Below are 14,982 nucleotides of genomic sequence, written 5' to 3'. Positions count from 1 at the left end.
TAATTGAGCCTTGATTACCTGTGAACATGTTGCTGAATAACATCACGTGTTCTCTGTTTGCAGTTACTGTCACCGGCATTACAACAGCTCAGTGGAAGGAAATAAAGATGTAAGTATATTTCAGTGTAAATTCATTTTTGATATGTTTTGTAGACACTGACAGATGAATAGAAGAGATTAGCTTTATTGTCATCATACATGGGGCCATGACAAAAATATAAATAGCTGCCACTGGACGGTGCATTGATAACAAGCTAAATTAACAACAATAAATAGTAATACATAGTACATTACAATTACATGACATCTGATGTCATTTCAGATGTCTGAGAGTTGTGAATGGCTTCACCAAATAGTGATTTTTCCCTCTAAACATCTGACATCATTTCATTTCATGGTTCCAATTCAAAAAATTAAAATTGGAGGAAAAAGTCCCAAAACTATAAACGGATTTGTCCATCAGAGCATTATTTTGTCTATTTTTCCTCCCGTAAATCATGCTTGGAGCCATGAGATTTATCTGCTGTCCTTTTCTATAAACTTTATATTTAGTAGTTCAAACCTGCAGCAGCCACATCAGTAACACTTTTACTCGTTTTAGAGTATTTTTTCATTGTCGTATTAGTATTTTGACCTGAATACTTGTTTCATCGCTTGCATTTTGTTGAGTCCTCTTGGATTTTATTATCCTTTTGTTGCGTTGATTTTTTTATGACCACTTTCTTCATTTGTTCGCTCTGCTGCGTTCTGATAAGTGCCTTTGTGTTTGCAGAAAGCGCTACGTAAATATAATGGATTATTTATGGTTCAGGCATGTTGCCAGGCTTATAAACAGTCTGCGGTCTGTTTTCTTCTTCACCTGAGCAGAAACGACAGCTCATATCATCTGTTGTTTTTTATAAGGTTGTTGCTCGACTGTGTGACGCAGCAACGGCAGCGCCAGAGCTCTGAAAACTAATGAATAGGCACTCGGGAGGAATGGAGGGGGAAAATCAATGAATCATTACTGTTCCTGCAAAGGTCACAAGAAACAAGATCCCAGTCTGAGCCCTGAATATTGAATCCTGCTGTGTGAAGTCTACTGCTTGTATAAAGCCCATTATTATGGGCAGTTCTGAGGGAGCGGTTCGTCGTTTATTTGCCTTCTTGCCGAAAGAGAGATGAGTAGGTTCCTTATGTATCTACAGAGAGCAGCTGGTTGGTTAGTTTAACACAGACTGAAAACAGGTGGGAACATCTGTCCTGGCTCTGTTCCAGTGAAACAGGATCCACCTACCAGCATAGAGAGGATCAGTAATTAACATGCGGCTCCTTCTTTTTTCATTCCTGCAAAAAACTAAATAGAAAAATGTCACTTTTCGACATTACACACTCATAAATGTGTGAGAAATAGTTATTTGTGCACTTCAGGTTTTGTCTGGATGAAAGAAATGAGATATAATAATGTTAATTTGTGAGCTTTAAAGATGCTGATAGTTGGATTTGTTCAAGCCAAGCTGGCTTTGTCCAATCTTTCTGCGATTTCTTTTACATATTTTTTGAAACGTTAATCAATTTTTCTGTGTAAACTTGTTCCCTTTGCTTATTTTATATTAATTCTGCTTATTAATGCCTTTTGAATTTTAATCTATTCTCTAATTTCTTATTTTTAATATTTTTTGTCTTGTAAATTTTTAGTTATCACATGTTGTTTTATCTCACGTACTGTGTTTTTCTTGTTTTCATTCATGAACCTTCTGAACGCCAAGCAGTTTTTGGGTGTTTTATTCACTCCTGTTGGATTTTTACTCACTGTGGGTTCATTGTTCACTGCAGTATAAAATCCTGAAAACAGAGCAACGATCGATTAAAGGAGAAAGAACTCAAAAATGTAACAATGTTATAATACCATAAATCGTAAAAAAAGAAAAAAAACAAAAGTTGAATTTCTGTGATTGTTTATTTGGCAAACATTTAAAAACTGGAACCAATATTATAATATACAGAAAGTGCCCACAGGTGTATTAAAAATGTTAGCTCTAAATACCATAAATGTTTCACTTCATACATTTTTAATTAGTTTCATATATTTATCTCCTATCTGCTCTGTATTTACAGCCTGCAATTCAGCCAAAAAATCCCTGAATTTTTGTCACGAGTGTTGGTTGTTGCAGAGTCTTGGATGGCTTCTTAGTCAAGATGAGAAGCACAGAATTTTTGTTTTATTACAGACTCTAATTAGAGCAAATGATTTATTTCTGGCAAATTTTTGAATGTGTTGTGGAATTGAGTGATTTTGATAAAATATCACCATTTTAGACTTTGATTTGGTTATTTGATTGGATCTTTCAACATGCTTTTTGAAGGTTTTGTGGTTCAGATTGTTCATTTTGTTTTTATTATTTTAGCTCAAGGGTGTCAAACATGCGGGCCGCGGGCCAAAAGCGGCCCGTTCCACTTGGGCTGAATGTGGCCCCTGAACTAAATGACTTTGACACCCCTGATGTGAGGGATTTTATGGGTATTTACTGTTTATTGTCATTTTGTGTCTGTGCTTTTCTCTCTGTGTTGGCATTCACTGTGAAACTCTTCTGTGACTAATTCCTGCTGTGAGATGAAAGGAAAAATTGGACAAAGTGCAGTATATTATTATTATTACCAGCTGTGTTTCTGCTCTGCAGGTGTATCTGTCTCTGCTGCGAATGTACCTGTCACCTCCTGACGTCCACTGCCTGGGGCCCATCAAGATGGAGCTGTCAGAGCCTCAGGCCAACCTCCAGGCAGCCCTGCAGGTCCTGGAGCTGCACCACAGCAAACTCAACACCACCAAGGTAAACAGTGATTGAGCTGCAGGCCATTCCTCACCAGGGTGACTGGAGAGCAAACTCTCTAAATAATTCTGTTTTTATATCCTTGTATGGCGTAATGTTTGCTGTCGATGTGAAAGTAAATAATCAGCAACAGAAATGTGAATGTCGGGGATTTACATAAAATTCTTGCACTTGAATTCGACTTTCCTCTGCAGTAAACTCACAAATCTCCAAACTGCTCACTCAGTCAAAGGAGGAATTATTTTCTAATTCGACCCGGGGCAGATTCAGCTTGTTTAGGCTGGATTAGAATGAGATTAAATAACGTGATTAACGCTGACACGCACAAAATAAGTCTTTGGCATCCGTGAGAATAAAGCAGCGACTGGAGAGAACGCAGCTCATTTAGACGTTTTTAGATTTTAGAGCAGAGATTAGACAGGTTGGTACTGTCAGGGGTAATCAAGCTGCTTCCTTTGTTGCAGAAAAGAAACCAAGAAAAGGTTTCCACCAGGGTGCTGATCTCCCTCGAGTCGTCTTCGTCACAACACCTTTCATGAATTTGCTTTCACATATCTGTTTCAAATGCTTGCACCTAGAGCCAAAATAGCAAAGAGTTAATTGAACAAAAGCTGCTACAGTCACGACTGGCTCCTGACCTATTTTGCTCGTCAAGCTTTCATGTCATAATTAACCAAATGCTGTCGAGTAAAGAGAATATTCTTTCTGTTTTTCTGTACAATCTAGCTACTAACTGCCAAAATCTCTAAACAGTCCAGCAGACAAACGCCTCCACTGTAAACAGTTTAACACACAAAGTGAGCAGGTTTATCTGTTGTGAGGTGTAACAGACGGTGCTGTATCTGTGGATGTGGCTGTGAAAGGCATCGCCAATGTGTGTCATACTGTGCACGAATACTGTCCTTCAAAGTTGTTTAAAGGTAAAGATTGAAACTCCTTGATACTAGAAACCATATTAGGCAAGAACAAGACAACACAAGAGGTCGATAAAATGCAGCTACTGAGTCGACTTTGTGTTGAGATTGTTCTGTTAGCTGCTTTTTTCAAGGTTGACAATTAATGCAAAACCCAGCTCTAGTCTGCTTCTTTAAAAATTCTATTTGAAATATTCAGCACATAAATAAATTTGCAGCCTTTGATTTACAAATTAGGTTTTTTTGCACTTCATTACTGCTGTCTGTCCCATTCTGCACCTTTTCCTTTAAACCCGTAACTGTAGAGACACTGGAAAACTTGGAAGAACAAACTTTTAATTCCCTACAAAGACATTATTATTCCTCTTACACAAGACGGGTTTAACTGCTGCTGGCAGGAGGGGGACGGCTAATTACAAGAAAGGCTGTGTCGTATTCAAAAATCTAATTCCAATGTATATTATTTAGCATTTTACACTCTACTGCCTGCTGCTTGTCCTTTAAATAACTCATTAGCATTTTTTAATGGTGTCTTTCCTCCCTGTTTGACAGTATAAGCTGTTATTACTCTGAAAACGAAATCTGCACAAAACACTCCGAGCTCGAGTGTAACGCCATTTGCGCTAAATTAATTAAATTAAATCAAGCAAAAGGACAGCGGGACTAATAAGGTGAGAGAAGATGGAATTGAAAGTTTAGGGGATGTCGTATAACAGAAATTTTAATAATTTTCTGACTTTGAATTGATAAAGTTATGATAAAGCTGCAATAATTAGTCTAATAGAAGTGGAAATGAGTCTATTGCATGTTTTTATCACTGCTGAATTCAGCTTAACAACTGTGTGAAGACCAAGCTGCTGGAGAAGATGCTAATTTTAAATGATTATGCTTCTAAAATTTGTCTAATTTGCTTCTGAAAGAAAGTTTTTGTCTCCATTCAGTCTGCAAAGTTTCTTCTCCTTATCAAAGTGCCATAATGTTTGCTATATGTAATGTTTTGTTTTTTTAAAGAAAGTGTTTAATTAGCCTGTGTTTTTTTCCCAGGCCATCAACCTGCTGCCAGCAAACACTCAGATCCGAGAGATCCGGGTTTTCCTGGAGAGCGTCCTGGAGGAGAAGGCTCAGAGGAAACGCTGCAACCAGGTGCTGAAGAGTCTGCTGCAGGCCGAGTTCCTCAGGGTGAGTCCTGGAGAATCCGTTCACGTGATAAATCCTAAATTAGATTAAAAAAAATTAGGGTGTGACATCTCTACGTTTGGCCAGTGAAGTGACTGAAGGCTGGGTACAGTCAATATAAACCAATGAAAACCTGAAAAAAACTGAACTGTCTGAATGTGATTTCTAGATAAAGTGGCCCAACTGCACTGATTTTTCTCTCCCAGTCGACCTTATTAACCAAAATGAATTAGAAATAAACATTAAAAAGAAAGCAATTGCAGCATGTTCAATTATTTTAACCTTGTTATTTAATTTGCAATTCCCAGCATGATATAATTTTGCTGTTTGACAGTGGAGCTCTCACATCCAGTAATGTCCTCTGTTCTCCTTGGAGAGAAAAATCTGAACCCCAAACAGAGAAATTTAAATCTTCTCATGATGCCACCCCTTATTTGTGCATTAATTCAACACAATCTGGCGAATCCTCCATCTACAGAGACGGATAACTGGTTTCCATTGAGCTAATCAAAGTAATTTCAAACCATATTTGTGCAGTTTGTGTAGCAGGCCGAGCAGATGGTCAGTCTGATTAACAGCCAGACAGCAGCTGCTACACAACACAAGCTTTTCCTGCTAAACTCTCGCTTCTTATCTAACCGACAAACACGAACATGTCTCGTCCTGAGCCTTCACTTGTTGGACGAACCTCCAGACAGACGTTCGCCGGGGAAAGACGTCCCGCTGGAGCCGTTTTTCAACCCAAATAGCTCATTAGCTGCTCTGCTGCATGGCATTAAACACCGTGTAAACAAACCTGCAGATGTCACTCTGGTGCGGTTAAGTGCTGGTTCAGTTCTTCACGCTTCAACGCAGCGACAGCAGCTTTCTTATTTCTGGTCGGACATTTTTCTCTCCTTTTAGGTGTAAAGAACGTATTATGATGAAACTTGGGAGAACTTGTGACCATATTTTGAAAGAAGAAAAGAAAAAAGAAACAAGATAGCTTGCTTTCGTTTCATACAATCATCTGTCGACTCCTTAGAGACTGTTGTGGTTCCGGTGATGAAATACTGTTACAACTCATGATGCTCTTCCAAAGAACAGAGGATGAAGCCGGAGTCCTTTACACAATATTTTGTCCTTCATCTGTCTGCGAGTTGCAATGAGGGATGACCGGAGTTTTGTGGATGAAGGTTTTGTACTTTGTGATGTAGCGCAAAGATAAGTCTGCCTCAGAAACAACAGGGTTCAGTCGATGGAGTTTCAGTGTTTACTTATTTGCAATTTAAAACCCAAAACTTAAGTTCTGTAAAATATTTTTTGTCAGAATTTGGAGCATTTCATACTTTTTCAGATCTGGGAAATTTGTGTAAATTTCACCTTCAAGAAAATGCTAAACATTTTTGGTGGAATTTTCTGCCCTCCAAAAAGCCGAGAAGCCACTTTTAAAGGTTCAGTATCTCTAGAAATTAACCAAAAATAGTCATGAAATTTGGTGAAGATGCAGACAAAATAGCTTCCAGCACATACAGATGATTGAATGGCTCCATCACTCGATGTCATTTCAGGTTAAATTGTGTTCAGAGACCCAAAATTAAGTTCTGCAAAATATTTTGGTGGAATTTTTGCATTTCCACCCTCCAAAAAGCTGAGAAGCTACTTTTAAAGGTTCAATATCTCCAGAAATTATCCACAAATAGTCATGAAATTTGGGAAAGACACAGATAAGATGGTCCCCAGTAGATCCAGATGATTGAATGGTCCTAGCCCATCTATGTCATTTCAGATTAAATTGTGTTCTGAGCTTACTTACCTGTTATTAAGAGCCAAAGCTAAACTCTGTAAAATATTTTTGGATGATTTTTAAGCATTTCATACTTTTTTAAATCTGTGAAATTTATGTAATTTTCACCTTCAAGAAAACGTCTTGCCTTAGAGGCCATTTTAACGGTTCAGTATCTGCAGAAATCTAAATTCTACTGATGTTAGAGGCCTCAAAAGTTGGCGAAATGTCAACCAAAGACTACATTTAGTAGACTGCATTTATTCAGTAGGAAATACGGATACATTTAGGAGCATACATGTACAGGAACTTTCCAAAGTTTTGCACTTTTCTCCATTTTCAAGGGCTGACGATTACAAATTTGGCCTCTGCTGGAGCCATTTAATAGTCTGAATCTGATGGAAATAATTCTGTCTGTCTTTGACAAATTTCACGGCTGTTCATGGCTCATTTCTGGAGATATTGAACCCTTAAAATGAGATAGAAGATGCTTTTTTGAGGATGAAAAACAGACATTCTTAAGTCTGAAATCATTAAAATTCTTGAACAATCAGACAAAGTGTTTTACAGAACTTCGTTTTTGGTCCCAAATAACAAATAAATGCAACTGAGCAAAATCTGAGACAGCATAGCAGCATATTTCCTGAGTTTTTTCTGCATTGTTCTGATCCACATGTTAAAGCTGATCTGTTTGTGTCGTCGTGTTTTCAGGTGCAGGAGGAACGAATCTTCCACCAGCAGGTGAAATGTGTCATCACAGAAGAAAAGACCTGCAGAGTCTGCAAGAAGAAGATAGGAAACAGGTAACACTGTCTCAAAAAACAGGCAATTTCACATTCTGTATTCAACATTTTCTCATTTGTGCTGTTTTCTATGTTGTTTTTACTCTTATTCTTCTTCACATCCTCATATGCAGTGATGTAGTGCAGGCGTATAGTGCAAGACTACTTTTTTAAGTTATTTTTTTTGGCCGTTTATTTGACAGGTTAAATTGAGAGGCAGAGAGGAAAGTAAGGGTGAAGAATAGAGGGATGACCTGCAGCAAAGAGCCGTAAGCTGGAGTCGAACCTAGGCTGCTGCATTGGGGACTGTAGCCCCAGTTTATGGGTCGCCCGCTCAACCAGTTGAGCTATCTGGGCGCCAAGACGACTTATTTTTCAGTCTGCATTGCGTATACTCACTTCTAAGCTCCCTCTGAGGATCATTTAGTAGTTTCCTGCAAGCCAAAACTATTTTTTGTGGATGACAAAGGCTTTATTTGCATTATTGGGTGGGTTTGCTGACATTTGGACATGAGTAAGAACCATGTCTGGGCTTAAAGTTCCTCTCCGGTCCTTGATTTAACCCCTAAAAACTCATCTCTGCTTACCAAAGTTACATATCTAGACATTTTTTCTATGATAATAATCCCTTCTTGTCCTAAAATCTCGTAGATGTAACTTGTTGCTTCCTCTCGAATGCGCAGCTGTAAAACTCCTCTACGTTCCACAATGACAGCTTGTATCATTGAAATAATTACGCCAAACGTGTTTGAACCAGAATCTGAAGAAGAATAACGATGCAGAAAGTCCCCCCCAAGTTAACAGGATTAGTTCTTTAGATTTGTTCAATATGAAAACCCCAGAAATCTGAGTCCATGTTGTTCTCGGTACACGGCAATTTCAAGGTGATAAAGCTCAGCCTTAACTGCTTATCTCAGTCATGGTTTGTCTAGAAACATTTCAAAAACACCATATGGACGTGTTGACGAGGTAAAAAACATGATTTTCACTGGAGTGGGTTTTTAAAAGTTCACTCAACAATCTGTTAGCAGCACCTGGACCGTCTTTGCGTCCCTAAAGCTGCTTTATAAACGTATATTTTTTAGTTTTATCTTAAAAACAAGCAAAAACAGGCTTGCTTCAACTTGAATATAACTTCTACTCATGCATTAGCCCTGTGTAGGAGCAGTAATGAACTACAACGTGACCCTAAACAAATAACTTTTATAACAGGGACACAAACTGGTGACGTTTTCTGCTGCAGATCAGCTTCTCCAAGAGACAATTTACAGAAGAAACTAGTGGAACAGAGAGCTCCAAGATGGGAGAGTGGCTGTTAAATTTTCATGAGTGATTTCACTGAGGAGAAAAGAAGAGTTCACTCAAAATGCATAATGATGGTATAGTTTTATAATCTGTTGGCCAGTACTGATGGTAAAAACTGCAGCTCTTCTGCAGCTGAGAATCTTTCTTAGTCCTGAAAGAGAAGCAGCTAAAGTTAAGTGACGATCTGCAAATACTGCTGGACGCATCACTGTTTGTAACCCAGGATGTGTGGGACTGTTTTAATAAAATGAGCTGTAAAGTAAGAGTATCTCCAGAGAGCTGTGCTATGAAGCAAGTTTGACTTTTTTTTTTGTTTAAGTCAGTTCAGCAAAATTTAAAACAGGACAGTAAATAGAGAAAATAATTAGTTTTGCAACAGTGGTTATCAACTTTCTTTGTTAACCAGGTTTTCTTCTTTAGACTTTCTGGTCGCATAAATAATAACAAAAATAATAATAATAATATAATAATATTAGCTTTATATAGTTCCTTTTAAAACAGAGTAACCCTAAACAAGGGAAAAAAGAAAAAAAAAGTCAGACCATTGAACAACAGAAGGCTGCTTCATCCAAACACAGTGAAAGATTCTACAACTAAACTAAATAATAAAATTCCATATCCAAGTAAGGAAAAAAACAAGTGGTAAAAAAGAAAAATAGCGAGTAAAACCACAAACCTAAGGCTGAAAACAATAAGAGTAGTAATAGTAGATAACTACATAAATAAGTAAATAAAAGGTAAAAGAGAATAAAATGAGCAATGAAATAAATAAAGTTAAAAACAATTACACCATAAAAATAATAATGATGAGAATAAATTTTAAAAAAGGGCATTTAACGTGTCCTGTAACTTTTCTTCTGCACAAAGTGGACCAATCATCTACTTCAGTCAAGATTAACAGGTTGTTAAAATGGAGACGTACGAGAAATATAAACAGTTCTTACTGTAAAAAGCGCTACAAAAGAGAAATGCTGGTAGAAAACTGTTAATCATGTGACTGGATGTATTATTTAACCACTCAGTTGCACATTGGAGATCTCCAACTTTAAACTTCATACATTTAAGTATATTAAATAGATGCATGTAGGTCTGACAGTGTCCCATAATGATGCAAATGACTACTTTTTGGCCAAATCAAAGTGAAATTAATGTCATTGACTGAATATTCTCGGTGATAAATACCAATAAACTACTCAGTCTTCTTATATATGTTCTGGTAGATGGAGTACAAACAACTGGCAGCAATTCAGAACCAAGAATAGAAACATTTTGATCTGTTTTCTAGTTTCCTGTTGTAGCTGCTTCACTTTGTTCATTTGGATTACGAACATACAGCTCCACAGGTTTGCAGATGTGACATAAAAACTGAGAATCTGTGTCACCCATAGAGAAGACGATCAGGAGAATTGGTGAAATTTTCATGCTTTTTACGGCTCATTTAACCCTCCTGTTGTCCTCATTTACAACCACCAAAAAATATTGTTTCCTTGTCTGAAAAAAATTCAAAATTTCAGCAAAAAAATTCCCCAAATTTCAGAAAATTTGCAAACCCTTCAGGAAGGAAGAAAATTCCAATAATTCCTTCCAAGTTTTCCTTAAAGGCTTTATTAAAAAACAAACAAAAAAAAAAAACAAATGTGGCAAGAAAATTCTTGTAAATATTTTCAAAAAATTAGTAAAAATCTTCCAAAAAAATCCTAAAAATATCTAAAGTGATTACATATATATCAGTAAAACTTATAATATTCTCTTAACAACATTCACAAAAAAATCAACCAAAATCCAGCGAAATTCGCTGGATTTTGGTTGATTTTTTTGTGAATGTTGTTAAGAAATATTTTTCACATTTCTTTTTTTTCCACCAAAAAATGTTGAAAATGTGGACATCAGAAGTTTCACTGTGAAAATATGTTTTTTCCCCACATTTTCAAACTTTAAAACGGGTCAGTTTTGACCCGCAGGACGACACAAGGGTTAAATCCCAAACTCTAAATACAGCCTCCTCCAGATCAGCACCCGTCACCAGGTGTTAAGCAGGTGGAAACAGAGCCACGTTCATGACTGAGAACTCTGAATTTAGGCCCAACAAACCTCATGAACACATTAATCTTGTTCTTCGTCTGCAGCCCTGAGGCTCCGCTACACCTCGGCTTGTGACGCTGCATTTTACTGCACATATTACCGCCAGCAGGCTGATTTTTATGCACCTTTTTTACCCGCATTAATCCTCGCTGATGTACGATTATAACACCGTTAGGGTAGAGTAGGTGCATCTCCCGTTTTTTTTAATCTTTTTTATCTTCTCATTGCCGTTTTTATCGATTCCAACCAGACTTCACGCCCCGAACCGCTGTTAATTTCATACCCTGCTCATTTTTAGCTCACTCATAAATTTTAATGAAACGCTTGTTTATGTGCCGTAATCCTGAAGCTCCCTTTATCTTTTTCTTTCTTCTTTCAGTGCGTTCGCCAGGTATCCCAACGGCGTGGTGGTGCATTACTTCTGCTGCAAAGACCGGAACGTGTGTCCCACCGAGCAGTAACGTCCTCCTGACTGGGACTTTGAAGGAGAAAAACATGAGGTTTGCTCAGAAACCAGAGCAGCTCGAAAAGGATGTTTTTTTTAAGAACTACAACCTCCTCCCGAAAGCAAAAAAACTCTTCTCTGCATGAAGCAACAGGGGGAATGTCCGCTCGACAGGTGGGGAGGGGATGAAGACAAAAAAAAAAGAGGGGCTCTGACATTTGGAAAGCATGTGTCGCTGTAACGCTAGAGGAGGATTCGTTGCCCCGAAAACAAAACGAGCGCTGTCCACAGGAGTTAGCGCCCGGCGGGAGGTGATTACGAGTCTCGGTCAACGGTCGTCTTTCTGTTTTTCCCCTCCTGTGACACTGTGTAGGCCTCAAACAAAGCTCGATACGCCATATAGACTCTGCAGGAGTTCTGTTAAATGCCTTCTGTGACTCTGAAGATTGTACTTACAGTGAAGTTTCTCTTTTTGTTTTTGTTGTTGCTGGTACTGATGAAAACAAGCTTTTTTTTGGGTCTTACAGCATGTTTTTGATGCAGCTCCTCCAGTTAACATTAGTCACAGCTGTGTTCTTTTTCCTCATTTATTGTTTGTACATCATCACCAGACTACATCCACTCTTTTAATGCTATTTTTTTTGTGTGTTTTTTTTTCTGTTTTTTTTTTCTCTATGAAGCAGAATTAATGCAACACCGTGTGAAGATTAATCTGCAAATTCCTCTATTTCGGATCATCCTGATTTGTTGATAAATGCATTTAAGGAGATAATCAACAGCTGTTTTGATATTTAATTAACTTTATCTGTCATTTTTGAAGCAAAACAATCAATTTAAACCAGATCCAGCTCCTTAGATATGGCACTAAATGGAATATCTTCAGCTTTTGGACTATTGATTGGTCAAAAAAACGCAAATTTTAAAGGTCAGTGTGGTCTCAGAGAAATCACAGGTGACTTTTTAATGATTAATGAATGAGTCTGAATAATTAGCAGCTATTTTACTTTGTTTTTTCAATTAAAACTGACATAGTTCACCAGATTGAGCTCCTTTTGTGTCACTAAACTGCATATCTTTGGTGTTTGGACTAGTGATTGGCCATAAAAAGCTAATTTAAAAGGTCAGTGTGGTCTCAGAGTAATAGAAAGTTACTTTTCAATTATTAATTAATGAATTGGTCTGAATAATTAGCAGCTGTTTTACTTTTTTTTCCCCAATTAAAATTGACAAATTTCACCAGATCCAGCTTCTTTTTTGCCACTAGACTGAATATCTTTGGCTTTTGGACTATTGATTGGTCAAAAAATGCAAATTTAACAGGTCAGCGTGGTGGCTTGTGTTGCTTTTTAATGATTGATTAATTAGTCTGAATAATTAGCAGCTATTTTACTTTTTTTTTCCAATTAAAACTGACAAAATTCACCAGATCCAGCTTCTTTTGTGCCACTAAACTGCATATCTTTGGCATTTGGACTATTGATTAGCCATAAAAAGCTAATTTAAGAGGTAAATGTGGGCTCAGAGGAAGTGCAAGTGGCTTTTTTCACATTATTTTTTTAACATTTTGTCGACTTAATAGGTACAAATAAACATCAGATGCCCTTGCTCTCTGTGGAAATGGAGATGACTCAGACTTGGCTGTTGACTAATTGAGGCGAAAGTGCATTTAGTTGCTTACAATGTCACTTTTTATTATTTAAAAGAAGGTATTATTTTGTTATTTCATCTTTAAAAGTTACCCAGTCTCGCTCTGAGACAGATCACAGAAGTACAGCACTTTACGAGTGGATCATCGTCCTGTTTATTTATTGTCGAATCACACATCTGCGTGAGAGAACTGGAAGTAATATGAACGACTAAGAGAGGTTTGATCAATTTCTGCATTTTAACGGCAATATTGTTATGAAACGTGTCTGTTTACTGTTCATCTGGGAGGTAATTAAAGCAGCAGGACTCTGAAGTTTATCAAAAATTGAGAAGGATTTTAGTTCTGCTGAGTGAAATCTGTCTAAACGCATCTGGAGAACACGTTAAATTCACCTTTTTCCTGCCATCTGTAGCATCCTCTGCGTCTCCTGCTCCTCTAAATATCGCCTCTTCCTCCACATTTAGAGGTTTTGCACACGTCCTCTGCTAAGACTGTTTCAGATTTGTACCACTTGTGTGTTTACTGTACAGAGATTGAGAGTGTTAGCGATGAATTTATCACTGAGGTTTGTGTGACTGTGAAGGGCGACTCAGCATCTGTGTGTCTGGCTGTAATCGGTAATAAACAAGCATTTCCACTCACATTTGTGTCTGTCTGGCAGCTGGAGTCCACTGTGGAGACGTTAGGGCTTATTTTTGCCTGTATTTAGATTTAATCCATGCAGGGATCCAAAACAAAGACATTTCACTCAACTTCTTAACCTCAAACCTCACTGGCATGTTTTTTTTTTTTTGTTTTTTTTTTTTTTTTTATCACCAAAATTAGACAAAATTATCAGCCAGAAAAACAGAAAGAATTGTCAGAGTTTTAGCTTCCCATCACTCCCTGAAAGTCACTTATTAGCTGTAAAATGCAATTTTATCAGCTTTAAATTAAGATATTTAATCAAGATCAGTTGAAGGGTTTGGAAGCAGAGTGGTCCAACCCACTTTCTGTAGTTTTTAAGAAAAATGGCTTCAAAGTTTTATGTCTTAAAGAATGGCCTGACATTCAAAGAGCCACTTTGCCACTAAAATCTAGATCATAAAATATGACTGAAATTAGATAAAAGTTTGTATTTTTGTGGATTAGACCACCCTGCTTCTAACCACCTCACTTTATTCTACATTTCTTATCTAAAAATAAGCTAAAAATAAACCATTTGCAGAGATTTTGGGGACTTAGTTGTGAGTCACTAATGACAAAGTTTTGGCTGTGTGCAGAAATACAGAAACAAATTAAAAAGCAAATACCTATTGCATTTAAAATCACTTCTTTCCAGTATTGGTATCACTTTTGAGCTATACATGATATTGTAGAATAAGTAATCGAAGATATTCTGCTTTTGGGTTTTTTGTATGATTTGTGGCATTATAACTTTATTTTACTTCACAAAAGAGATTTTTAAGTTCTCTCTACTTCTCGTCATGGTTGTTCTGTTTTCATAGAGGTGCAGGACTTTATATTGCAGTGAAAAATGAACTTACAGTGAATAAAAATGTGACAAGGCATCCATTACATAAGTCTTGTAATTTCTGATGAATTTGACTTTGTCTAATAGTTTATTTGACTTATGAACAGTTCTGACTATTTGCCTCTTCATCCTGTTTGATTTATTATTCATGGCATTGGACTGTTACCTTTTCATCTTAAGTGTTTTTTAAGGTGCTATTTCAAACATTAAAGCTTTTCCTCTTCTTGTTCCCACGAGTAAACTAGAGTGACTCCACTCCTTATCTATTGTCCGACGGTCCAACATCCCCATCTCATCTGGAAGCCCTTTCCCAGATCGGCCCCATTATCCCCGGGGCAGTGGAGAATACCCGCACTGTTCCCCGTCCCGCTAATGGACTTCCTACACTGAGCCCAGCCAGCTGGAGTAACAGAATCACAACAACCGACTGCTCAGCAACACGGCTGCCAACTGCTCTCTGCTCCGAACGGATCCGACGTCCGGGCACCGGGACAGAACCGAGCCTGAGAACCCACAACCAGCAGAATGTGTCGGGCCGATGG

At 37.6% G+C, this 14,982-nt stretch overlaps 1 protein-coding gene across 3 annotated transcripts in view; it reads left to right on the top strand.

The window, feature by feature from the left end:
• vps39 (VPS39 subunit of HOPS complex) overlaps nucleotides 1–13,568 on the top strand; it is a 45,774-nt gene extending 32,206 nt beyond the window's left edge. For all 3 annotated transcript variants that reach the window (XM_023277760.3, XM_023277761.3, XM_055006072.1), the window contains 5 exons: nucleotides 64–109; nucleotides 2,661–2,810; nucleotides 4,769–4,903; nucleotides 7,377–7,468; nucleotides 11,214–13,568. In XM_023277760.3, coding sequence (XP_023133528.2) covers nucleotides 64–109; nucleotides 2,661–2,810; nucleotides 4,769–4,903; nucleotides 7,377–7,468; nucleotides 11,214–11,295 — 505 coding nt within the window. In that variant the 3' untranslated portion in view covers nucleotides 11,296–13,568. The remainder of the gene's footprint in view (nucleotides 1–63; nucleotides 110–2,660; nucleotides 2,811–4,768; nucleotides 4,904–7,376; nucleotides 7,469–11,213) is intronic.
• The last annotated feature ends 1,414 nt before the right edge of the window (nucleotides 13,569–14,982 follow it).

This window comes from Amphiprion ocellaris, chromosome 20 (assembly GCF_022539595.1).
Source record: "Amphiprion ocellaris isolate individual 3 ecotype Okinawa chromosome 20, ASM2253959v1, whole genome shotgun sequence".
NCBI lineage: Eukaryota > Metazoa > Chordata > Actinopteri > Pomacentridae > Amphiprion > Amphiprion ocellaris.
The sequence above is the reverse complement of the archived record's forward strand: the minus strand, read 5'-3'. Positions and strand labels throughout refer to the sequence as shown.